We start from the raw sequence: 27309 nt of genomic DNA on the forward strand, positions 1-27309 counted from the left end.
TGACATAAGCTTACTAAGTGCTGATTAATATCTGTACACAGAAGACTAAATCAACTTTCGCTACTGTATAGTCAGTTTACTCGATACACAATTAATATGCTGTCAGCAATTCTGCTGTTATTTACCGGTAAGTATATGTTTTCTTGTAGACAAAATCATAAAAAGTGTAGGCTTCATTGTACATCCCTACGGCGTATTTAATAGAGGACTTTACATATATATGTCGGCTATCACGACATTTTATAAATCACGAGTTGAACGCGACACGTGACAAAGTCAGATGTTACGATGGATGCTTGAGTACCAGAATTAGTAGAACAAGCGCATTCCACTTTTTTAGGTTAACGAGATAGGAATTATACATACACTATATGTCCAATAATCTGTTATAATACATTTATTACTGCCTACATGTAAAAAATGTAATAGCATTTGCCTTGTTAGGAGTTTCGGTTTCGGTGAATAGAAATGTTCACCTATCATTTGATTAGCGTCCTGCTGAGCGTAGTTTAAAGCTAAATGAGGGCCTACAACATACTCGTAAAGAAATTGTGTTCTTGTGCTCAGTTATTTATCCTTTCAACGTCTCCCATTGTCTTGACATGACTCATGTATGTGCCACCCATGAGTTCTAAACTGCTATGGTAATTAATATGAACAAAATGAAGATCCCTTCACTCTGTGTCACAGCCGAGGAATTTCATTTCTAGCCGTATTCGCCACCATATCGTCATCGGAAATTGAGTTTCACTGTGATTTTGACACATCCTGGTGTGGCTTTGAGAACAGCTACCATGATCAGTTCAACTGGGTGAGAACAACGGGCGTGACCCCAACCAATCAAACTGGACCCGATGCTGACCATACGTCCGGGAAAGGTAGGCGTTCGGCAAAGGGTGTGCTTCGGCTGACGTGGGTAAGACGTCTAATTAGTGCGTCGGGACGGTTTAAGACGTCGAATTGGTGTGTCGGGACGGTTAAAGACGTCTAACTGGTGTGTCGGGACGGTTAGACGTCTAACTGGTTGAGCCACCCAGTGCATAATTTTGTTGAGATAAAATAAGCTGTGCTGATCGCACATTAATTTAACTGTCCGCTATATTTGCAACTATTAAAGGGCCCGATCTTGGTATTTTCTAAAAGAAAATTGCGACCGCCCTTGCAAAGCACAGCACGAATATTATATAATGTGATACTTTTAGTTTTACACGTTCTTTTTAAGTTGATATATGTGCCGTTAATTCGTATATTCCAGGCATGTACGCGCACATAGAAGCCTCGCCTCCACGGGTCACAGGGGACGACGCCAGCCTGGCCAAAACACTGGGGAACTCAACAGAGAAACGCTGCCTTTCCTTCTGGTATCACATGTATGGCCGTACCCTGGGGAGTCTTAACGTGAGGACGACGGCGGGGAGGCTGTTTTGGGGTAAAACAGGTAAAAGATTCAGGGTGAAGAGAGCTAAAATAAACCATAAAGGTAATGTTTATGTTTAAAAAAAGAGCGGTAGCCGTTTTGAATTCAGCGTGGATTATCCGGAGCGTTTGTATTGCCAACTTTTATTGCGGACAATATTGAATAATAGCAAAAAACATTCCTTAGATAACGCTCCACCTGTAAGTGAGGGAACTCATGTACAGTAGGTAATATTGTTCCTATTTAAAATAAAATTAATTTTCGATAAATAGAATACACAGCAGTAATTTTGCAGGTACGGTTTTTGTACTTGGAACACACTTGTTTTATGTTCCTTAACGTCACTCTGATAAAAAGTTACGATATTAAGTAAATAAAAATCATATTAATCCTGTAAGGTGACCAAGGAAACCTGTGGCACGAAGAAGTTCTAGATTTGCCAGCAGGGAGCTATAGCGTCATCTTCAAGGCAGTGCGTGGCGGCGGCGCTTGGGGAGATATCGCCATAGATGACGTCACGATTGTGACAGGCTCTTGCAACAATGTTGGAAACGGTATGCAAGGCGACTATCGTGAGCTTACGGAATGTTATCACGCTTGGGGTTTATCTATTTATCCATTCGTTTGTTGGTTTAAAGTAAATACCCCGAGGAAATGCCTTTCTAAAGACGTCTTTACGGTATGATGTAATTTCTCCGAGATATTTTCGATTAAATTTATTATTATTATTATTATTATTATTATTATTATTATTATTATTATTTTCTAGATACCAAATTATGGCCAACGCCTGGCACGAGTACAACCACCACAGACACTACAACCACTTCAACCACTACAACCACTTCAACCATAACGCCACATACGCCAAGACCAGCCAGGTTCAGATACAGCACAACACAGAGACCGATTGGTTTGCATGCAGATCCTCTGAAAGGTAGCGTATATTCTCTTAGAAACAATACACATTTGCTCATCTAAATGTAAATTTTAATTATTGCTTTGGTTTGTAAATGAGTACTATTTATTCCCTGTGTAAAATTCCTCTCGTTGTGACTATGACAGCTTTTAAAATTCCTCTCGTTGTGACTATGACATCTTTTAGGGGTGTCTCTTCCTCAGATCTGTAATTCAAACAGGCACGCGTCAACGTCTCGGCGCTTTTGTGGTACACATTATGACTTATCTCCTTGGTACAGATATGACTTCCTTAATCTACGTATAATTGTGAAATGTCAATCATCTCCCTGGAAAAGATGCAGTTTACTTATAAAGGGATATTTATTTTACAAATTAGATCACATTCCACTGATCGCCGGGGCTGGAGCTGGAGGGTTTGTTGCCTTGGTCGTCACAACGCTTGCTATCTTCTTCTTAAGAAGGTAACTATTTTTGCATAAACAAAGGCACATGCCTTTCATCAGTTAAATCTTACACGTTAGACTTTGTCAGTTTTTTCACCAGATACACTGTACTCCAACATATCGGTGTTTGGACATCGGTGAAAATGACGTATTTAATAGTGATACTCACAGGTTTTTAATATAATTGCGCATAGGTTTTATGCATTTTACTTATACATTTTACCACTTATTTCGACAGTGTAAGATCGAAGCAGTGTTTCCTTACCTCATTATCATAATTGAATGTCAGTCGAATAACGTCATTTTATTGAAGAAAATTAGACTGCCGTCAGTTATTTTCCTATTCTATTTTCTAGGCGACTTGTACGTTCTTCGGACAATCCCGACTACCTGACACCAGGAAAGCCAGACTTCAACCGCTCTGAATCCCATGATTCTTCAGTAAACTTTTCTAACTCTATAGACATAGGAGCCGTCGTTACGCTAGGTCCGGGCCGCGAGGTCGCCGTGGAAAACCCCTTGTTTGGAATCAACACGGACAGTAAGGCGTAACTGTGTAGCCCAGGCTTGTTACCTTATCTCTGAACTGTCACGTAAGACCACACAATTTGTAAGAGTCGAAAGCTGAGGAAGAAATTATCAAATAGATTCAAAGCCCCGAACGCATGTATTGACGTTATACATACATAGACAAATGGCATGTAGGATGTAAACCTCCGAACCGAAATTTGCATTATATTCTATGCCACGGATGACCTCAATCTGCAGTTTTACATTATTTTTCTTTAACTGGATTCAGGTATTTTGTGATATGAAACTTAAAATAAATCTTGTAAGGAATAAATGATGTTGTGTTCGTGATAAAGCATTGCAGGATTCTGTTGTACATTTCTACTCTTTTCGTTATGAATGTTTTTGGCATCAGTAGTGTTACTACATGTAGTGCATTTGTACTTGCACGTACATAAACAAAGGATGTTCACTCAATCTATTTAACGTCACAGCAATTTAAGATTGTATTATTGCAATGAATCAACAATAGGAGATAAGAGCGCGACATTGTTTTATTTACTGAAATGATATAACCTGTCGCGCTAATACACTGCGATATTCAATTAATACTTGAGATTACTTATCTATTTAAGAGTCTTGTGTCTGCGATAACAATGAAGGTAAATACTAATATCGGTAGCGACACTGAATTATACTTAATATCTCAGTATGTCAACAACGCAAATTGTAAATTACCGTATTACTATATTAACTTAATTAAAAACGACGGAGAGGATGACAACATAATAACATTGCAGTTGCAATTGCACTAGAAGTCGCAATGCAAGGGTGGCATTTATAAATGGCGTAAATTAGTCCATATATGGCATTTTTGTCGCGTTTTTAATATATTCCCTGCGATGTCCTGTGTTTATATCGGCGTCTTACCAATTATTAAATATAACATATCCAAATGCAATTCAAAACCATTAAATAAATAAAATCTTGTCTCAAATATCATTGCCTTTCCCAGCTTAGTTTGTACACAAGGCCTATTTCAGTCATACATTGATAATCAATAGGACCTCTGGTTAATTTTTACATGAAAACACCCCTTTCTCTTAAATCCATTTTCTTCTATATATGAAAATATTAAAAGTGGCAAAAGGTTTAAAAATTATTTTTCATCAACATCGGTTTCAACATACATGTACTTAAACTTAATGCTTTGTCATAATAGCAAAGCGTTTTGACGTGAATTTTAACGACATCATGCGACAGAGGACGACATCCGCTTTCCGGTATCAGGAGCACCACGTACTGCCAAGAGCTCTGCTTCTTTGTAGTCCTGTCCAAGAAGATCACCAAACATCGGGTTTTCTATCTCAACTGTGTCATTGACATCGCTCCCTTGAGAATACTGCACCGTGTAATGCTTTGTTGAAATTCGGTCCGTCAAAAGGGCCCCATCCCCTCCTTGCGGTCTCATTCTGTGTCTGGAAGATTGCATATAAATTTAGAGTCCAAACTTTCAACACAAAATGGATAAGTGTATGATTTCTTATGGATTTAATCGCAATTTCACTTAATTTTCACTAGCACTAGCAGTTCTATTTCTCTTTTCTGTGCAGCCTTGCTCTCTAGGAAAACACGTTGTATATGGAACAGTATTTTAATGCGACATCGAGCGGTACTACTAAAGTTACACATGGCTTACAGGTACATTTCAATGAATGTTCTATTTCCGAAACCTCGCACAGATTTCAATATTACTAAAAAAAGGAAAAGGGGGTGACTTTGATCGTTTGTTCCATATCAATGTAAAAACAAATTTACAATTTTTGATAAAGTTATGAGACACCTGGGCTAACCCTGAAACCAGAGACTTTTGTTGCTGCAATACTGTGCTGAACGAGCCGTTGTTAGCTGAATCATCAACGATCCTCGCTATATTCTTAGATCCGCCTATTTCAATGGGGTATTTTATGACCATCATTATTTTCCCTATAAGTCACAAATAGACCGATGGATCCATATCAGGCCCAATGTGAACCAAGTGTTATTCGATATGTTTGCTTGGTGATACCCGGCCGTAAGAGTATACATGTAATGTATGACCTGACAAGATAACTGGTATCTGTATGTTTGGAATGTATACAATCAATAGTAGGGTCATTCAGTACATTATGTGGGCTTTTGATGTCTTTGGAAATGCCTTAAGGAACATGTATATTTACCTTCTCACAAGCAGCGCTATGATAATTATGACAACCACCACTGTTACCCCGCCGCTGGCAGCACCGATGATGACAGGTAGATTATCTGAAATATATAGCCTAAATGTATAAATATTAAAAATAAGAGTCATTATTTTATAATAATTTGATCAAAATTAATTGGGCAGCCCTCAGCATACATGCAATGCTAATATCAGTGGATGTTAATGTCAAAGGCATGCGTGCAGTATATAGATGTCGTATTTTGGACAAATCAATTATGTTCAAGTGTATTGTATATATAAACTAAATTACGTAGTGCCATATATAATAGTTTTTACCGCATATTGCACTGAAGTATACACATGGGAGATTATAAGGAAAAATGCAAATAATAACATTTTTTCATAATCAACAATATTATATCATACGAACAACATGGGCTATTATCGACTTAACCTTCTGTTTCTTCAATAAAATGTAATTTTCTGTTTGTCGATAATAATGAAATATTATAAACGTTAATGAAGCATGTAAATACCTCCTATTGTGCCTTTCTCCTTGTTATCCTTCTCACTCTGTCCCTCTTGCGAACCAGTTTTGTGCACAGCAGTTGTCATTTCATTTTGAGCTCTCTCCGATTCAGTAGTAGTAAATTCAAATGTTTTGGGGGACTTGGGAATCGTGGTCTTCGTATCAACGTTTTTGGACTGTGTCGTCGTCCGTTCCATTGTCGGCTTGTCGGTAAGTAATGTTGATGATGTGGATAATGATGGTGAAAATGTCGTTAATGTCACACTGGTTGGTGGGCCTACTGAAGTTCTTGCATTTTGCTCTGTCGTGGTGGGGTAATGGGTGACTTTAACTGTAGGCGACAGCGTAGTTGGATTGTGATCTTTTTCTTTGGTCACTGTGCCACCGGTGCCAGCGGTTGACAAACTCCCCTGTGTCAATTCCGCTCTCCCCGTTGTTGCGTTAAACTGACTTTTGGGTGTTGAGGTCAAAATTGCCGTAGAAGTGCCACGCTGGACAGGTACAGCTGATGTCTCAATGCCCCATGTCTGAGACGCCACTGTGGGATATCTGGTCGACACTGTGGTACTGTGTGTTACAGTACTGTCTTTACTTGATTCCGTTGGTATAGGGTATCTTTTTGTTGTCATCACTGTCATATTTGCTGATGGTACCCTCCCTGGAGTTGCAGTTTGGAACTCTGTTGTCATAGTTTTAAATGGTCTGTATGTCGTCTCATGCCGTGTGCTTAACTGTTCTGTTGTCAATGGCTCGGATGTTCCACTTGGCAAAGTCTCCATTGACGCCGTCGAAGCTGTTTCTGTTGTTTGCTTAAAATGCGTAGTTTCATAATTATCGGTAGATTCTGAGATCCGTACATACGTCACAGCAGGTTTAGATGCGGTAGGCATAGAGGAATGCCTGTTGGTGGAAGAGCTAGTTGATATACTTGACACAGTCGGCGATGTTATTTCTCTCGATGTTGTAGGTACCGTTGTGCGAGGTGCAATACAAGCACCTGTTTCTACCATGACGTCATCAAGACCAATATCCCCCGATGTCCCGTTACCGGCCACGCCCTCAAACATCACACTGTAGGTGTCGTTTGGGATTGTTACTCTCGCTTCCAACCACGTGTTTCCTTGGGCTGTATTTTAATTTAAATTATAAATTAAATAAACTGTATTTTAATTATAATATGATTAAATACTGGGGTATCTACACAAATGCCCTTTCTTCTCACGGAAGTGTTTTCAAAAATTAAATAAACCCAAAAGATAGCAATAACCTAGCTGCGCTCTGGCTTAATTGTGAAATAATTATATCAACCATATCTACCGAAGCAAGCAGAGGAAGTAGCCCAGAGCCTTATCAAAACGCTAAAAATGAAAAAAAATTGACTAGTACATTTAATATACCTTTAAGATATTAATGTAATATACCTTTTGATTTGCTCCACAGCAAATGCGTAGACCCGTTCATCGAGTAAACGTTCAGTGTCCCAATGTCGCTGCCCCACATGTGATAGTAAAACACCAGGCACCCCGGCCCCTGCAGTGTTAACTGGGGACTGCTGATGGCGGCTGATGTACCGGGGATAACTAAGCCAGTGTGTGCCAAGTACATGTATCTGCCTGCAGGGTGATATATATATATATATGTATATATATATATAGAGAGAGAGAGAGAGCGAGAGAGAGAGAGAGAGAGAGAGAGAGAGAGAGAACGAGTTTATTTCAAAACATAAAAATTAGCTTAAACGCTCTGTTTTTCCTTTTTCAAAACTGATTGTTCGAAAGTTACTTCTGTTTAATTCTGATTGCAAGATTTACATAATGTTTTGACTAACCTAGTCCCGTCGTCAGTGTATGGTCTCCACTTGGTCCTGTCTTTGGTTCCGGGGTGGCGCCACTGTGCCATTTCCAACTCAAACCGTTTGTCACGCTGGACTGGAAGCCGCACTGAGAACCGTCAAATGTGCACACCCACACTACAAGAAGCACGTTTTGAAAGATAAAAATAACGTATAAACAGTTCAGCCTTTGTATTCTAATTACGTTCAGAAAAAATTCTTAAAATTATATGCATATGCATAAAGCACGTTCATTGCTACAAATGCGTCATGTAAAATTGATGACGGAAGATAAATCATTATAAATATTTCTTTTTTTATAAAATCTATTACAATATTTTAATTTTCAAAAATAATTAATTGCCGTTTTCATACACGTGCGAATAGCATTTTAAGAAGTACCTGCGTCACATCTCCCTTTGGCTAGTATGACGTCATCAATGGCTATATCACCTCTGTACTCTGTCCCTCTGGTGGCGGTGAAACTGATTTCTGTGAACTGAGGGGGCAAAGTGGCAGAGCTTACGCGCCATTTGTTCCCTTGGTCTCCTAGCAAAAACCGCATATTGCTTATGAAAAACGAGGTGTACATGTCATGTGCACTTAACTTAGAAGTTGAAAGAGCGTGATTTTTTTTTTTCATTTTTAATGTTTATTGTTTCATTTTTAAAGTCAGTGTTAACACCAAGATTTATGTAATTATTTGTTTATTTTTCTTAATTGTAATTTATTTATTCTTTGTTTACTTGAAGGCAGTGAACTACCTTCGTCACTTGTAATAGAAATTGAACGCATGGATTTTAAATACCTGACTAGACCCTACTATATGTTTTAAACACTGTCGTCCATATCCATCAACATTAGGCCGACCTTACCCTCCATAGTCCATACAGCTAAAGCAGACGTGTCAACGGACACCTTGAGACTCCCGATGTGAACCCCATACATATGGAAAGCAAACTGTGTACAGCGTGGGATGTTCAGCTGCGGTAACACGGGGGACAGGAGAACAGCTTGGTCCCCTGGTCGGCGCGGACTGGACGATTCTATATACATGTAGAAGCCTGATAAAAAAACAATACCCTGAGCGTGATAAAGGTCATTGTTTCGCATGTAACGTGAATTCAAATTGACCCTGCAAGGTCAAATACATGTTGCATGAAGCAGGTCTGTATATCTGCGGCTTGTAGAAATCCAGCGGGGACTTTATGCAAGAAGCTGGCTTTTACAGGTATTATAAATGGACATTTATAGAAAAGATGATCCAGCCAATTTTTGTTAAAAATCTGCTGAAAACCCCTTCCTCCTGTAAAGACCTTCTACGCGTAAACTCATTTTGAAGCCACATGCTCTAATGGGCGTAGAAATAAAAATAATATCAATTAAGGTAACCAGCTTATTACATACCATTCCCGGTGGTATGGTCTGAACTGGGCCCTGTATTGGAACTGCTAGTACTTCCCTGGCCTCGGTTCCAGTTAAATGTGTCATTTTTACTCTGACGAAATCCACAAATGGTCAACTCTTCAAACGTGCAATTGAGCTCTAGTGAAACGGTATAGAAAAGGGCTGTGACAATGACTTCAGAAGTACTGTTTGCACTGAGAAATAGGTCTAGGCGAACTATAAAACCAAGAATCCACATATAATATCATATGTCCCCAAAAAAATGAGTACCCCATTAATGCTATAGGTTATCGATGATATATGTACGTTCTAGATGCATCTATTTTAGCTGCATAAGAGTCGAACTGATCATTTTATTCAGCTGATTCACAGGGGCAGGTCAACTATCACTTGTTACCGTTCACTTTGTTATATTACAACAAATGACAATGTACATTTTTTAAAAACTGCTTTACCAACGTTTGTGTCTATCGATAAACCGTGCGTGGTAGTTTCCTTGTCCACTGTCGTCTCTGAGAAAGCGGGGGTAGTGTGGTCAGTATGATAAATGCTTTGCTCAGTGGAGGTGAATATGGGTCCACTTGTGGTCCCTGATACCGTCGTATCATCCCCAAACTGTGTTGACGAAGGCGTGTATACTGTTGTGGTTTCCGGACATGACCCCTTTCGTATAATGACGTCATCCAGGCCCATACATTGAATATCTGTCTGTGTGACGTCAAATAACAGCCTGTAACTTCCGGACGGGAGTGGTGCGTAGGTCTGGTGCCATTCTGCGCTATTACCTGTGAATTACCATGTATTCATTACAACCTTGAGATTGAATATCATTTTTTAAAGAAACTCCAAACTCAGTCATGTATAAGTTGAATGATTCTAATATCAAGTACAAGTACAAAACTTAAACATTGAAGCAGTTTTGCAGATGCAGTGCAATGTACTATTACTGGGTATGTGAAGCAGTTATAATATATATAACAATGCAAACATCCATAAAGGCTAAAGCAACCCTTCAAGATTAGCAAAAAGCGAATAGGGTTTAAACATTAAGGTGAAAGCAATGCCAAATCAGTCAGTTTTCTCGTAGAGTTGCAGGCATTAACCACTTACCAATAGTTTCATTCCAAACTTGCCGACGAAATCCGTTCGAGAACAGAAGAAATATGGCAAGAAGTGCCCCGCGCCCTGCACCGCTGAATACATAATATTGGAATTCTAGACAATAGTCCGTCGTCATGGTGATTTCTGGTGACATAAGGACAAAGTGAGACCCTCCAAGGTTTCCAGATAGGTTTAGAAAAGCATAACTTCCTAGAAATGAAATGTCCCAATTTAAAGTCAATTATACGAAGCACTACAGTACGAATATGAATGGCAAATGGCCACTGACCTCCTCTGAAATGTTATAATCAAAGTATATTATACAGTTCATCCGCAATATCAACTCAAAACATTTTCATTCCCATTCATTGAGTACGTAGTCTTAGTTTCTGAGTTATAGAGGTGGTTCATAAAGAACGACCTATTTTAAATTCAGATGGAAAGTAAAATGGTCGTTTTTGCGGACCACCCTGTGCACATTGCACCTTGCATTTCTGTTTTACGTTGAGAAGGACATAAAATGTACGATAAAGCTTAAAGTCGTCTTGGAATAGCCAACTGCGGCGAAGAGATCGCGTGGAAATCCTTTCCTTTAGTACCAGTGCACTTATTTGCCTTACCTTGGCGCGAGGGGTTGGGACAACACGGAGTGGTTCACGACAGATTATATATTTACCGTTTCCATTTATCAATGTGGCATCACCTCCTGGACTACACCAACTGTGTCCGCCTGGCTCGGGTGAGTTTCTCTCCCAGGTCACGTTCTCAAAGGAACTCTGTGTTGTAAATCCACAGAAGGAATATTCAAATGTACATATCCATGCTGAAAGGAAAATATAAAAATGTTATGACACATAGGATACATATATTCAACAGATAGATAGATAGACAGATAGATAGATAAATAGATCATCTGTATACATGCCGAAACGTTTAATATGATGTCATGAAGTTAATGCCGAAGAAAATGCTAAGTATGGTTAACTGAAATATTTCATATAAAACTTGTTATTTTATAAATAACTTACTAAATGCACATTGCATAAGCTGTATATATATTTGCATAGTTGCATTTACTTTTTAACATGTCACCCATAATTTCTTAATTACATGTAACTCGCTTATTAAAGACAGTAAAGACAAATGAAAAAACGAACAAAACGTTAACATACCTGTATCACAATCACCATTATCAACAACGACGTCATCTATTGCGATATCTGACTGATAGCCGTTTCCTTTGATAGCTTCAAAGGCCACTAAAGATGTGCCAGGGGTTACTGTGACGTTGGCTTCATACCAAACGTTGTACTGGTTACCTAAATGGTTGTAAACTAGGTTCTAGTGGAGGTATATATATATATATGTGTGTGTGTGTGTGTGTGTGTGTGTGTGTGTGTTTTACCTACCTGAATTCGCCAGCACCAGAATTGATTGAAATGAAGTGATATAGTGGTCGGTTAAAGTAAGACTAGCAATTGTAACACGTGTGTTTAAAAAGTCTTAAAATTAGTATATCATTATGTATTTTTCCCTTTTCTTTAAAACCTATCCACGTAAAGCCACCAAGAAAAGAAACCTTTTGCAAAACCTTTTTCTCTCTGCCCAATGTTAAAATGAAATATACCCCTAAAATTGGAGCATCGATGTCCCACTTACCTGACATACTCCACAATGTTTCCCAGTCATACTTGTTCCCAGCCTGGTTCGGGGCCATCACATTAGACCGGTTTAGGGCCAGCACATTCAGGGTCCCAGTCCGAGTACCAAACATGTGATACGCGAATCTCAAACAACGTGGAATATTCACTGGTGTAAGGATTGCGGAGGGGAGAACCAGGCGCGCTGTGTGACGATACATCCGTGGCGAGGAAGCCTCTATGTACATGTAATAGCCTGGCAAAAAATAATAATAAACGATGCAGATTTTTTGACATTCGGTTGCATTTACTGGTATGTAACAATACCTGTAATTACAATACTGAACACATTGGCATTCACCTACCAAAGGCTATAGTTTATTGAACTCCAAGCAATATCATTGCATTGACTACCTTAAACACACGGCGGAAATATAACAGATATCATATGTCATGATCAAACGCACTGTAACCTATAGCGACGCATAGGTCAAGCCTTCCTGTATTAACAACTCATACCTGATCCGGTCGTGTGGTCACCGGATGGTCCGGTACCAGTGCTAGACGTGGAACCTTGTGATCGTGTCCAGTCAAAATCGTCAGATGCTGATTGTTCAATACCACAGATTGACGTCTCAAACGTGCAGTTGAATACTAAAAAACACATGAAATACCCATTCATGCATGTAGCTCACGTTACAAACAAGTTTGTCAGGCAACATATATTAAACGGTAATAAATGCACTGAAGCTATATACATGTAGATACTTCAATACTAATAAACATCTCTAATTTGTCTTAAATAGCTTTGGCCACAATAATGGATTTTATTTTTGAATTTTTTCGTGGCAATTCCATGTACTGTATTTGGCGTGAGCTTTAAAGGTACATACGAACCGAGCATCGGTGGAGCGTGGATTCCCAGTAACACACGTAAACCATTTCTACTAGATTCTTATATGACTCTAATAAAATCGACATGCCAAGGGATAAACTGAATAGAATACTCGATCAGCCATAAAATACCTTTAGACTGCTCCTTTCTTCAAATTTTTGGTTGTAAATTTAACCTACTTTCGTGACCTAGTTTCGTGACATAAAGCTTAGAATGCCATCAGAAAAATCCGTTCAAACATCATTTTCGGGTAAAATTAAACAATGCCTTTTGGTAATTATCTTAGTTATACTACTTGAAACTATATGCTGGCATTTGGTTGGTTTTTGTGACAAAAAATTGACTTTGTATGCATCTTTAAGTATCCATCACTCAGTATTACACAAAGAGATGTTAGACGTAATGTCGCTTCACCTGTAATTAAAGGATCGCCAAAGGTCAGCCGCGGATACTCTGTGGTCAAGCTCTGGGAGGTAGGGGACGTCAGCTCCCGTGAGGCAAGAATAGAATGGTCAGTTGGGGTCAGTCCAGCCAGACCAGGCATATCTTTTGTGGTTGTTTCAGTTGAGGAGGGTATCATTTTCGTTGAAATAGAGTCAATACTGGTGGTTTCCCTCTCAGTGGTGGTATCTGATGTAGGGTAATTCACAGAAGTAGTAGCCGCAGTAGTTTTAATTGTTGTAGTAGACGTGGGTGTAGTAGTCTTGGAAGTAGGCCTAGTTGTGGTGGTTTTGGTCGTGCTTGTTGACCTCATGGTCGTGGTCGCCTTTGTCGTGGCAGTCGTCTTTTGCGTTGTAGTAGTTGTTGTCGGGGGTGGCGTTGTAGGGTAAGGAGGACACGCTCCCGTGCGGATCATGACGTCATCAATGGCAATGTCGCTGGATTTGCTGTACCTTGTCTTTCCCTGAAATATGATGCTGTATTCTCCGGCTGACAGGGGGACGAGGGCCAAGTTCCAAATGTCACCAAGGTTTTCTGGAAAATTGACGGTGAAAAATCATTGAAAAGCTCATGCCTAGAATGACAAAATGGGTTATGCTTTCATGTTGGTTTGTACTACTGACATCACCTGCGCAGACGCATCACATGTATTTGACGCTTTCTTCGTCTGTACATGAAACTTTCAGATAAATTCTCTTTGACTAATCGTCAATCCAGTTTATTTGTGACACACTGCTATCGGGGTTCGCTATATGCGACATTGCAAATCAAACTGTAAAAATACTTTGATATACCTCGTCTTCTATCAAGACTGATAAATAAGCATGTCCATCAGTTATTGGCGCAGAACATGCATGTTTGTATTTAGGTGAAGATTGGTGGCCAGGTGCGTACTAATTAACAGACATACCTCCCCTGCGAAACCACAGGGCTGTATTAAGATCTACTGAGGAGAATACACTGAGGTCGCCCATAGTCCCGAAGCCGTACATGTGGTAGTAAAACACCAAGCAGTGCTCGGAGGCAAACTGCATATTTTTGGTCTTCAGGTCGGCGAGTTTGTTGTATGAAACGCCATTGGCTTCTATGTACATGTAGTGGCCTTGCATGAGAAAAATGTATATATAATACGTATGGTCTGACAACGCAATAATAACTGTAAATATAAAAGAAACTATGCAATGAATGCGCCATACTTGATCAGCTTGTTGTACTACTGCTATTGAACAAATATATTCCCGTTCTGTTTAAGTCGCCGCAGCCTTTTGCAGCAAAAAAACATTGGTGAATTTAGAAATCCGACTGACTCTTTCGATCAAAAGCAAATGAGGACTACAAGATGAAGCTGTGCAAGGCGCCCAAACAGCAGCAAAGTATTTTAATAATGATTAAAACCATTGCTCTGAATTAATTCTTCCTCCCACCTCCCACCAAAGAAAATAGGAAAAAACATCAATAAGACATTTACATAAACGTTTTCATTTACCGTTTTCAGACATGGTTGTATGATCACGTGACGGGCCCGTGTTTGAAGATGGCGTCCGCCCAGAGTGTCGCGTCCAATCAAAATGATCAGATTGACTTTGTTCAAAGCTGCATATATCCTTGTCAAATGTACACAGCCATACTAAAATAAAACAGACGATGTGTAATTATACATATATTAAATTGAATTTTTCTCGTTCTCCTTTGGTAGGACGATAGACTCACATGTAAAACTCGAAAAGCAGAATACTCAGATCCATGACACAAGCAGACCATACAATATTAACATGATAACGATAGTTTTGGGGAAACCAAACACTCCTACATACTACTTCCGCAAAACATTTTAATAAAGTCCTTCTTAAAATTATACGATTTCTCGTGCACTAAGAAATTTCTCACCTGTCTGGCAATCGCCTCTGTACATTGTGACGTCATCTATGGCTATGTCACATTGGTAACCATTCCCTCTGACCGCGTGGAACACCACAGCAAAGCTACCTGGTGGTAAGGAAATACTGGCTTCCTGCCACTTGTCTCCTTTGTTCCCTGGAGAGTAAATTGCTGATTAGATTATCCCCAATCTCAAACATTAAATTTACCCCAATTTGACAAGTTTTAGCAAGATATAATAAAATGTGATTTATCGTTAGATAATCACGACAATCGATGTCGTTGTATATTGTCTGCGTTTAGGTTGCTCGTGTCAAATGCTGCAGCAGATTATTCTAAGATCCTGATGACAAGAGAAAGGAAATCAATTTGAAACTAAAATGAGTCGTACTTTCTTTGAATTCCATTCTTCAATTATTTCGGGATGCACTCACATAACATATTGATAAAATGTTGACGAACACTAGATACGTTTACTGGTTGACTAAATTGATTTTGCCGTTCTCACATGCGATGATAGGCATATATCACTTCTTTGACACTAGGGTTTTATTTGTACAGCAATAAAGTTTTGAAATTTCTCAATGTGGCTTGTTTTTAAATTTATGATCATGTAGCAAAACATGCAGCTGTAGGCTTTGTGTTTTGGTCATCCCTTGGCTATGTTCGAGCCGAAGTTGAGATATTTCCCAGCTTCGGGTCAAAGATAGCAAAGAGGTCACCTCAGCCACAGACAATAATTGCATAATATATACCATAATGAAGGGTGCCGCTTTTGAAACAAAGGTAGTAGGAAGCAGGCAATAACAGCCTTGTAAAGACGAACTGCACAAGGTTATGACCTGCATAGCTTTGCCAATAATGCCTCTGACTTCTATACCGTTTTCATTCCAAACACTGGTTGTCTGGCCGCCGGAAAGCTTCTGCACTGTCAGGGAACCAATGTTTCTCCCGTACATATGGTAGGCAAAGGACAGGCACCTGTCTATATTAAGAAGTGGAAATGACCTCGACTGCAAGTTCGCCGTGTATCCACCCCCTTTGCCGGATGCTTCGGTGTACATGTAATAACCTGCAAGAATCAATAATTGTGAGCAAAATAAGTTCAAGACACCTAAGCTATAAACTGCAAATTTAAATTAATCAATGGTCGGAAGGCTGACGTTGCTGTTGGCGAACTTAAGATTCCAAAAAATTAACGAAATTTCCTATCGATTATTAGATGCATTACAATAAATAGGCGAAAACTAACCGTGTTGTGTATTTTAATAATCTTTCCCCTAGAGTGAATGGTTTTGCGATCGTTTAGAAACAATAGAAATGCAGTTGATTTAAGTTTTAAGTTACCGTTGCCATCTGTATGATCTTCAGTCGGCCCTGTGGCGCCACTTGGTGTCGCCCCTTTGGACCGCGTCCAATCAAAATTATCGTTCTTTGGCTGGGTAAACCCACAAGTGGTGTCCGCGTCTTCATCAAAAGTGCACTGGAATTCTTCGCAGGGGAAAAATAAATATAAGCATTTATGTAAATACAGTTCGTGTCTGATGCAGAAATAACACTGTGCTTCATTCTATGAACATTTTAAACAAATACAACAGACCAAGTACAGATGGTGCAAACTGTTGTTACATGAAGTAGCCCACAGTAAAGTAAATAAGCACGTGCACATAACACTTCCTTTAAAAACTGTATGATTTTAGCTTGATATCATTGTGTAGCTTTGGGACACTTAGCTACTGCACCCACACATAAATACCCCCTGGGTTAATACCCCCAGTTATCATACTCTACCTCCCCTGTCCCCAGCCGTCCCTCCGCCTCCACCGCTGTCACACACGTCATCAGTAATCAGTAGGTCGTCTATGGCCATATCACTCCAGATATTGGTCCCTCTCACCCCCTCAAACACCACCTGTCCCGTCCCAGGTGGAATGTCCACCTCAGCTCTGTGCCAGAAGTTGCCTTGGTCACCTGGCGATTGTTATTTTATTTTTTGAATAATTGTCTAATAATCAGAAAGCGCATATAATAATAAGAAGAACAACAACAACAATAATAGTAACAATAATAATAATTATTATTATTACAATATGTTATACATTACATGTATAAGTAAGTCGGAAAGTCGGGTATTGTACATCAACCAAAATGATATTTTGATTAAACTTTAACACCGATTTTCAATTGTAACTATTACCCATTGTTTGGTGTTTCTAAAAGTCTCTATATCCATCGCCCTAATGCGTGCCTTAACAGACTGGTATTGCTTTTATAATCCACTCAAGTTTGTCGTTGAAAACGCATAGATACTTAGGTATAAAAAGATTGTTTGATTTGTTATTAGCTCAAGACTTAAAAACAACTATTATCTGCGACTTTATCGACCCCAGAACCAATAAACCACCCTTTGGAAAGACTCGTGTGTGTTTGGACCATAAATTTCCCTTTTTAATTTACCCTTTATCTCTGACAAGGGTGTATACCCCGACCTGCTCCAGTCAGATGTCAATATGGGGACATACATCGAGGCAATACATATACAAATCTACTATGGAAAATGGCTCACAAAAATTTACCCAATGAAACATTTAACAAAAAAAGAAAACACTCAGATGGCGCAGAGCTTTGCCAAGGCAACTCAATTCTCGTAATAATTCATAATAACTATTGTGTGGGAATTTGAACTAATAAGCCGCCCTTTGGAAAGACTCTTGAAAGTGTGTTAGGATCATAAATCCCCATTTTTAATTTACTCTTTATCTCCGACAAGAAAGTATACCCCGACCTCCCCAAGTCGGAAGTCAATGAAGGGGCACACATAGAGGCCATCTAGTATGAAAAATGGCTCATAAAATTAATATGGGAAAACACTCAGAGGGCGCAGACCTCCGCCCAGGCAACTGAGTTATTTTATAATTATTCATAATTTATTAATCAATTAATTATTTATCTAAATTTTCATTATTGATTAATCAACTACATCATTTGTGAGTTATGAGCAAAAATGATCAAACTGGCCCTGTCTCGCAATGGTGAAGAATCCTTGGAAATTCCTAAATAAAGGTGGTGATCCAAATTACACCAAATTGTAATCACTTTTAACTAGCCTGCCAATTTCTCAGTGAAAAGTTCATCGTAATACGTCTGTAAATTTTGAGTTACGCTGGTGACAAACTGACTAAACAAATAAGCATGCGAGCTGAGGTGATAACATGGGTTCATGGGGGGGGGAGGGGGGGTAATAAATTGTCATTTACAATATCGCCCAAATGTTTTTATCATAAAGGAAACCTGCAGGCATCCATTAATTCGTTTAATTATTAATCATTGCTATCTCTTCATAATTGTACCCATAGCACCTACCATCCTTGGACCAAAGAGCGTTAGTCTGGTCTGACGTAGTGTGTACTCTAAGTGAGCCCATGGCGCTACCGTACATGTGATAATAGAAGACCATACATCCGCCGATTGATGACAGGACTGCGAGGTTCGGGCTGGTTAACTCTGCTTTGGCATTGTTAGACGATCCTGAAGCTTCTGTGTACACGTAATATCCACCTGTAGACATTAATCAACAGAGAGACGCATGTGTTTTAATTATTTTATTTAGTTATTTGTTCCATTTCTTTTTAATCATGTATCACTTTGTTTGTTTCTTTAGCTTCGAGATGGGTCTCAGATAATTGCATTTAGAGACCGTCCAGAATTCTATCCTGTTACTTGTCTCTTAGTTTTTTTCACAAAAGAAGAAAATTGTAAAATAACTGAATTCACTGATAGCCATTCCCTACCGTTTCCCGTGTGGTCGGCCGTCGGTCCTGTATTGGTGGAGGATGTGTATGCCTTGCGTCTTTGCCACTGAAACTTCCCGGTCGCTTTGGTGGCAACAAAGCCACACAGAGGGTCGGAATTGTCGTCAAAGTTGCAGGTAAAAAGCTCTTTTCCACTTGCCGTAACTAGGAACACCGAATATAATGTTAATAAATAATTTGGCACCTGGTGCACAAGTATGCTCTATTCAGAAAGTGAAGGGTGGTGTAACTTGGCAACTTGATTACAGGGGGACAGACTTGCTGATGTTTTTACTGTAATGGCCTATATCACAGAAAAGTATAATATTCTATGTGGAAGTTGTTATCGAAAATACTGTAAGAATCGAAAATCATACTCGCATTATCAGATTGTTGTCAATTTCCATTTAAAGTGGCTCGTTAGGATCGATAAAAGAAAAAGTCCATATTTCTCTTTTTCACCAAACAGTGGTATATATTCTGTAAAACATTATTGTTTTATAAATTGAACGTACTTACTGAAATGCAAAACGAGAATCCTCACCCAACACAGGGCGCCCATTTTACACTGAATAAGGACAGTTCAGTTGACAACGACGCTCATGGAATCTAGGGTGACTGCTAGCGGTTAATTTTATGCGATTTATTGCGGTGACAGTAATACATGTTATAACCTGTTTGTAATCAGGACCTGTTATCTTGATGGCACTTGTAGGTTAATCTTTACTTTCTCAATCTCTTATCAGATATCTTACAACTAGTATTAGTTCTATCTGAGCCTCCTAATATAAATAATCCGAATTGACTAGGCATTTACTGTAAACTGTTTCTTTTTGACTGTGACTAATTTTAGTTCCTGATAACTGAGAAAGGAATTAATTTGGAAACTTATACGAGTTGTACTTTCATTAGGGCTAGATTATAATTTGACAGTAACCCCTTGATACACAGGCATATCAACATCCCGCTGTTATACCGGTTTATTTAGCTTCGCTTTCATACATGTAGAAAAAGAAACCGAGAACACACGTGACTAATTTCATTTTGGAGGAAGACGGATGGTTTTAAGAACGAACAAGGTTCTCAGGTCGCTGCTTCCATGTCTGCTTAAATCCAACTCAGTCAAGGAGAAGTGCAGAGTTATTGCCTGTAACTTAATCATTATCGGTCACCTTGCTTCTTGTCACGAAAGGAACTACATGAAGATAGGGGAACGTGTGAAATAGACGACGAAACAGTGCTGAGTTTTTGTTTTATATTTTATTGATTTGTCAGGAATCCTAAACACGTTTATAAACAGCAGCAATTCCCTGATATAAGGTCAGACAAATTTTAACGTGCTAGAAATAACTTTTTTCGTGCCTGTTTTTTTATGCATTGAGATCAGAATTGGTTTGGTAAGTGGGAACATTCAGAATTGTTCCCAAGAACAATATCTTTATGCTGATGTTTTTCTTTTACTCTAAGATCGCCTACATTCTGTTTTTGACAATAGCAACACCCCTTAAAAATATAAAAACACCAAACGTCATTAAATTTAGCTGCTACGAAAGATATATATATATATATATATATATATATATATATATATATATATATATATATATATATATATATAACAAAATACGTGTCTACTGTGTATACAGGGTTGCCTTCCGATTTGTCTGGACTAAATGACAAGGTCAAGTATTCGGAGTTCTAAACAGAGTCAGTTCTGAACAAGCACACAAACTGCGACAGATATTTGTCGGATTCGAGAGAAGTGTAATTACGACAGGAAACCATTACAGTTTATTTCAATAGAAATAAGATATAAACTGAGGAGATACCGCTTGCTATCAGATGTTTTATTCGTTTATTCTTTTCAAACATTTGCAAGAAAACGGCAACAAGTGTAATGGTGGATTAAGTTCCCCCCAAATGAATATAACATTCACAGATTATATTTTCCAAAGCATCCCATGCTCAAAACAAATTATACGTAACAAATTGCTAATTCACTGAGTAGTGACTTAACTTCATATATTGTAGTTAAACAGTCCACTTTCGCTCGTGACCTGGCACTTTTACTATGCTTATCAACATAAAGAAGGTCATGAAACCACTGGATGAAATATCTACATGTATCGTATATTATAACTGTTCACCAGCATGACAGGTGAAATAGTCAGTTATTTTCTGCAGTCCATGTCATTCCCAAACCAAGAACATGATTTCATAATGTTACCGGTATATATTGTTTATAGATACTTAATAACAACCAATACGAACTTTGATAGTGTGCGAGCTAATTGCTCGAACAAAGGTGTGACTGACCAAAAGCAAAATGGACAAACTGTATGTAAATTAATTAAATAGGTCGTTAGATAAATGTAGCCTTTATGTGGACGAAACAGCTACACATATATCTCATTATCTATCAAACACCTAACGTCAAGTAGCTTAGACTCTCCGCAAAGTGTCTTATCTATCGCTGGATGACAGTGGTGATGAAAACAATAGTAATATTCGACCAGCATCACTTACAATAAATGTAATCAAGCAAATGTTGAAACACTGCCATACGATATGCCATCCCCATATGCATTATTGGCAATGATGCCAATGGTATGTGGACTCTCGTCTTCATTTATCTCGCCTTGAGCAGGTGCTTCAATAGAACTTATACTCGTTTCGAAAGGCCGGGTGTCGTAAGAAAGACCGCTGTAAAGCGGGTTTTTGAACTCATCTGGCATACTTGAATCTGCACTGCATTGTCTTGATAGGTGAGTGTACAGTCCATCATCCGAAGACCCATGATGAGATTTTGCCCTGAAAAAATATTAAAGTGCATGTGCATATGCATTCTGATCGTACCGAAATATGGGGTGCTCGACATACCCTCTACCACGGCGGCAGAAAATATGTGTATTCTTCTCTATCGCCAGAACTAAATGACCGTCTATTTATTTAAAGATATATCTGTGAATATCTTGTGTAAAATCAATCTGTCGTCCTGGTCGAGGGTATGCCTGACACACGTGGAAGTTTAAAAGCATGAACGAAATCGGACTAGTCTATTTAATTCTGTTTATGTTAAATCGTGAATATTATTCTTTTAAGCTATGCAAAGTTGTAATCGACAAAAAGTGTAAAGCATTTCCTTTATAAACGGGTCGTTTTAAAACGCCATATACCTTAAAAGCATTAACTTAACAATTATAGTCAAATACACATGCATTCCATGTGTATTTGACTATAATAATAGCTTGTTCCAGAAAGTGCAGAAAGTGTTCTTTTTTAAGGTAAAAATACTTTTTAAAGAATTAGATTAAAATAATAAGTTAAATAATAGTCTTACTAAAATACAGCACCAGTGGGGTCCGCATAACTCGAGCACTCTGAGCTGAAAAGCTTTCTTAAATTTACGCTGAGATTCAAGTTAGGGATTGTATCTTAATTTCAGCCTATACCAAAAACAAAATTCAACCCAAAATATTTGTTCCAGATAAACGATATAAATCTAATTAGGCGGAGACTATACTACCCCTGTACATGTGCATGTGTATTTATGCATTTTTGGTTCCGTCGACCTTTCAATGTCACCAAGGTCGCACGTGAACCAGCCATGAGAGAAGATGTCGCGAAAGGCGTCAAGTGTCCCTGACCACACAATGTGTGAACTCAAATTAATGTTCTTATCTGTTTATACTAAGAGTATATGTATGTATTACGCTGCTTGTACTTAACCTTGGTCCCTCCCCCTTGCCTCGATAAGGGGTAACATTTAATTCAGTAACTCTTCAATAGCAGATACACGCCGTTTATCTTACAGCTGGTGTCGTTATTGGTGCTTAGCGAAATTTAAAGTTATCAAAACAAATACATGTATGACCTCTAAGTGTATTGTACAAAGATTTCTCATACAGCTGGCATATTGTCTTTAAAATAATATTGGTATATAAATCATCATGCCAAAGCCCAAATTGAGTTGAATAACCCGTTAATTAATGTTGGACATTTATACAAGTTGGAATGAAGTACTATTGTATCACTGTTGGTTGTTACATACTTCTTATAACAGAGTGTTCTTGACAGTTATAAAATGTAAAGGGCACATATATCGAAGTTTGTTAGCTACGAGCACAAGTGTATGTGTGTGTGTGTGTGCATGTGTGCGCGTTTGGATGAAAATGTTAAGTACATGCAAGTTCTTACCTTTTTCGTCGGCATATCACTGCAGTGGTTATTATAATAATCAGCAGTAACAGGAAGGCACCCCCGCCTCCAGCCAAGGAAGCTATATTTTCTGTAAGACAACAAACATTTATCAAGTTTTCAGAAAGACGGCACTGGATGCACAAAGTGCCTAAATTTCAAACTCCGTGGTTAGTAATAAAAGACTAAAGCCGATGCAGTCTGAATCAAGGACGGCCCTAAAAGGTCGTGACACTGCGAACACCCCATTGTTATATCTTAAAAAAGATATTTTATGAATAAACTTGGTCGATGCACTTTCAGAGTCTGTGAGAAGGTCTGTGTTCCAAGAAATCTGCAACTGGTTGTATGTCTATTAAATTCACGGTATAAACAGTATTCATCAAGTCTTACCGGTCATGAATGCTAGGACTGCATTCCCACTACTTTTTGGTTCTGGATTGTCCTCTGATTTTGTGCTTGCTTCAACTTCCAACGTGCTACCCGGCGTTCGTTGGTGTTGGCTGTAAATCTCAGTTGTTATCACGGGGTGTGTTTTTGTTGTAGTTGATATTTTGGATTTCGTTGCTGGTTTTGTTGTTGGGTTCGTTGGACTTTTGGTAGTTTCTGAAGCTATTGTGTTTTCTAGTACAGTGGCTGTTGTAGGCGTAAGTGGAGTGGTTTTGGTTGTAGTGGGATTAGGCGCAGTTGTACTTGGAGAAGATGCAGGCACAGCGTGTGTCTGTGTGTTTAGAGTTGTATTCAAAACCAATTCCGTCGTGATTTTAAAGTTATCTGATGTCTCTTCTGTAACAGTTGGTGGGCGATTATTTTTCGTTGTTCTGGGAATGTTTGTGTGTGTTGTCGGATCATCTACAAATGTTATGTGAGGTGGTGAAGTTTTGATTACCTTAGGAGTAATCTTTCCTGGATTATCAGTTGATAAACCGACAGTTTTTGTTTCTGGGATATTTTCAGTTGTATGTTTTTCTGAAGTAGGAATGGCTCTGCTGGTAGTACTTGTAACTGAAACAGTCGTGGGAGTTGAAGATGGAGTATGTTTTGTTGTTGCCGTTGTAATCGGAGTGGCTGTACTTGTAACGGGTTTAGATGTACTGGAATCGGTTGTAGTTGTTCTTGGAGTGTCTGTGGTTACACTTGGAGTAGCTGTGGTGGGAGTGGATGTCGTTGTAATGGAAGCAGCTGTAACGAAATCTGTTTTATTTGTAATGAAAGTGGCTGTGGTTATACTGGGAGTAGCTGTGGTGGGACCATTTATGGTTGTAATGGAAGTCGTTGCACTGGAATCGGCTGTAGTTGTACTATGGGTGAGTGTAGTTATACTGGAAATAGCGGTGGTGGGAGTTGTTGCACTTGTGATGGGAGCAGTTGTACTGGAATCGGTTGTAGTTGTACTTCGGGTGGCTGTAGTGGCAGTAGCTGTGGTAACACTGGAAGTAGTTGGTGGTATAGTGGACGTAGTTGTTGTGATGGTGGTAGAAGTAGTTTCTGGCGGAAGTGTTATGTTTTTAGCATCCTCGTTTGGACATCCTCCTTCTACCACCATGATATCGTCTATGGCCAGGTCACCAAAGAAATTTGTACCACGTTGAGCTTCGAACACTAGCTTGTAATTTTCGTTAGTTCCAACCGGAAGTGGTACTCGGATTTCGTACCATGTATTGCCAAAGTCACCTGGAAAAAAATTAAGAGCTTAATTATAGAAGTTTAAGCTACAACAGTAGTAGTAGATATACACACTTAAGAAATACCCTGTATAAACCAAACGGAAAGTTTACTGTTTCTTTCAAAGATTCTTATTATATCTGTAAAGTCAATGACAAGATCAGCATAAAAGCAACGCGCAGCGTTGTTTCATATATCTCACCAGATTTCTGGAAAACGACTGGTCCGGGCACTTGTCTAATAAGATACACCCGTAAGACGCTGTTGACATATCTTCCTCGCGAGTGAAAGAAGAAGACGAGGCAGGGAGAACTCACATTGTTTGATATCACGGGAGAAATAAGCGAAGCATTTGAAAGAGGAAGTTTGTAGGAGGCTTCCAAGTACATGTAATGACCTGTAAAAAATAAAAACCGAATGATAATATTCTTCGCCCGTACATTATATATAATCGGGACCAATCAAAAGACAATACACATCAAAATAAATGATTTTTTTTATTCATAACACTATTAAATAAACTATTACTGTTATTTCTGTCGTTGTTTTTGTCGTTGTTGTTGTTGCTTCTGCTGCTGCTGTTGTGATGTTGGTGGCGGAAGTTGTTTTAGAGTGTCAATGTACTTTTATCACAAAAGTTTGGATAATAACGAGTACCAGTGAAGTCAGCGAAGGTGTGGTCTCCTGTGGGTCCAGTTCCTGAGTTCGGGGTGTATCCCTGGTGATAAGTCCAGTTAAAATCCCGAAGACCAAACTCAAACCCACAAATGCCGTCTTCGAATGTACATAAGAATTCTGAAATTTGGTGGATATTATGATTTTTACTATAATTACATAAATATATCTTGATCAGAAATATCTAGTAGCAAATTTCCCAGATAGGTTAACGGTATACATATAGGTAGATGGTTTATGATTAAAAGTAATCGTTGATTAGACGGCTCACTAGTATTTACTTTTAAATATACTAACATGTTAAGTCTCAGTTTCACCTACCGGAGGTTTCGACCGAGATCACAAGCCACAGCAATGTGATTGAAACGATGTCTATGCATAGTATTGAATAGTTATTAAACTGATTTATTCTAAAGGTAAACTCACCTGTACCGCAGTAACCGGGTGTAAGAGTAATGTCATCTACAGCAATATCTCCGAAAGGACCATTTCCCCGGACTCCCTCTATAACAAATCTTGTTGTCTTTGCCGGGACTGTCTGCGACACCACGTGCCATTGGTTGCCTTGGTTACCTTGAAGAATATTTATTTATCTATTTTCTATTAAAGGGATAATAACTCTTCGTATGAGATCTATCTTTCACAATAAAAACATTGTGAACAACTCATAGAAATATAATATATTCTGTCGTACAAGAAAAACGGCAGTTATAGCTATTATTCTGATATCTGAACTTGTCTTTAGACCACGTGACCTCCACTGATGGCTATACTCTGTTATAATCTCTTAAGAGATTAAAACAAAAAAAAAACGAACTTTTTAGAAAAAACCAGGGACTAACTTTGAATGTAAATATGGATTCATTAACCATTGGTAAGTACGGGAAAATATTATCCCTTTAATTTTCATTTATTGATTTATCTATTGCTCTATTTTATTTGAATTTATGTGTAAGGTTTTCATGTGTAGAAGTTTTGTTTTGAGTTGGGTACATATATTTATGATTTTAGATTAAATATCCAGGCCCTTGACATGTATGAAAATGCTGAAAATTGCACATTACGTGTGGTCAATAGAATGGCTGGGAGTATGTGTCACACCATTGCTGAAACAATCTTCACTATTATCGAAATAACTTTCCCCTATAAAAATGCCAAACCTCACCTTTCAATGTCCAAATGATGTTCGATCCTGTTACATTAACTTCATTCTGACTGCTGATTTGCAGCCTGCCTACGGTTCTGCCGTACATGTGGTATGCAAAACGAAGACACCTCGGAATATTGAGCGATATAAAAGAAGGTGAGACCAGCGATGCTTTGTACTCTGACCCTTCTCCAGACGCCTCTATGAATATGTAGTATCCTGAAACGCATAAAATAAAATATTAACAAAACCTTATATTTCAGATCATTTTTCTGGGTGGTTGTTGGTGTGTGCGGAGTTCAGTACAGGCATGTGCCACGGTATACTACATGTAACGTGCCTTATTAAGCATGTACGGTGCATCGGGTCCGAGTATGATGCGTTTAGTATTTTAAGGGATACATGTATCTCTTGAAAAAGAAATCTGCATATAAATAATTGCTGATGGATGTGCGTGCCAATATAATGTTTTAATATCTATAAATCCTTGCACTGATACAGTTGTGCGGGTTTATTTGGAAGACGTACGTCCCTATAGTTACGTTGGTCATTTTAAGATTACCAATACAATATTGAACAGTAAATTTAAACACCGAATGCCTATATGAATATACCATT

At 38.6% G+C, this 27309-nt stretch overlaps 2 protein-coding genes across 2 annotated transcripts; one reads left to right on the forward strand and one right to left on the reverse strand.

Moving 5' to 3' along the window:
- LOC106157900 (MAM domain-containing glycosylphosphatidylinositol anchor protein 1-like) lies at positions 1 to 3878 on the forward strand. The gene is made up of 7 exons (XM_087017385.1): positions 1 to 127; positions 711 to 878; positions 1256 to 1438; positions 1816 to 1971; positions 2187 to 2354; positions 2715 to 2799; positions 3138 to 3878. Exons 1-7 carry the CDS (start codon positions 97 to 99, stop codon positions 3331 to 3333), a joined length of 987 nt encoding a protein of 328 aa, XP_086873511.1. The 5' UTR covers positions 1 to 96; the 3' UTR covers positions 3334 to 3878.
- On the reverse strand, positions 3849 to 26797 carry LOC106157896 (MAM and LDL-receptor class A domain-containing protein 2). The gene is made up of 30 exons (XM_087017188.1): positions 26710 to 26797; positions 25971 to 26117; positions 25527 to 25664; positions 25072 to 25266; positions 23598 to 24878; positions 23205 to 23295; positions 21547 to 21818; positions 19008 to 19172; positions 18580 to 18774; positions 17008 to 17187; positions 16564 to 16707; positions 16097 to 16288; positions 15226 to 15372; positions 14825 to 14965; positions 14249 to 14440; positions 13312 to 13872; positions 12522 to 12656; positions 12022 to 12258; positions 11535 to 11681; positions 11039 to 11185; positions 10372 to 10572; positions 9717 to 10046; positions 9262 to 9399; positions 8730 to 8918; positions 8257 to 8403; positions 7852 to 7992; positions 7445 to 7636; positions 6031 to 7149; positions 5511 to 5595; positions 3849 to 4769 (listed from the first exon to the last, which is right to left on the reverse strand). The coding sequence occupies exons 1-30, from the start codon at positions 26795 to 26797 to the stop codon at positions 4544 to 4546; spliced, it is 7563 nt and encodes a 2520-aa protein (XP_086873314.1). The 3' UTR covers positions 3849 to 4543.
- Between the last annotated feature and the right edge of the window lie 512 nt (positions 26798 to 27309).

This window comes from Lingula anatina, chromosome 7 (assembly GCF_051362555.1).
Source record: "Lingula anatina isolate TDL-2025a chromosome 7, LinAna3.0, whole genome shotgun sequence".
Lineage (NCBI taxonomy): Eukaryota > Metazoa > Brachiopoda > Lingulata > Lingulida > Lingulidae > Lingula > Lingula anatina.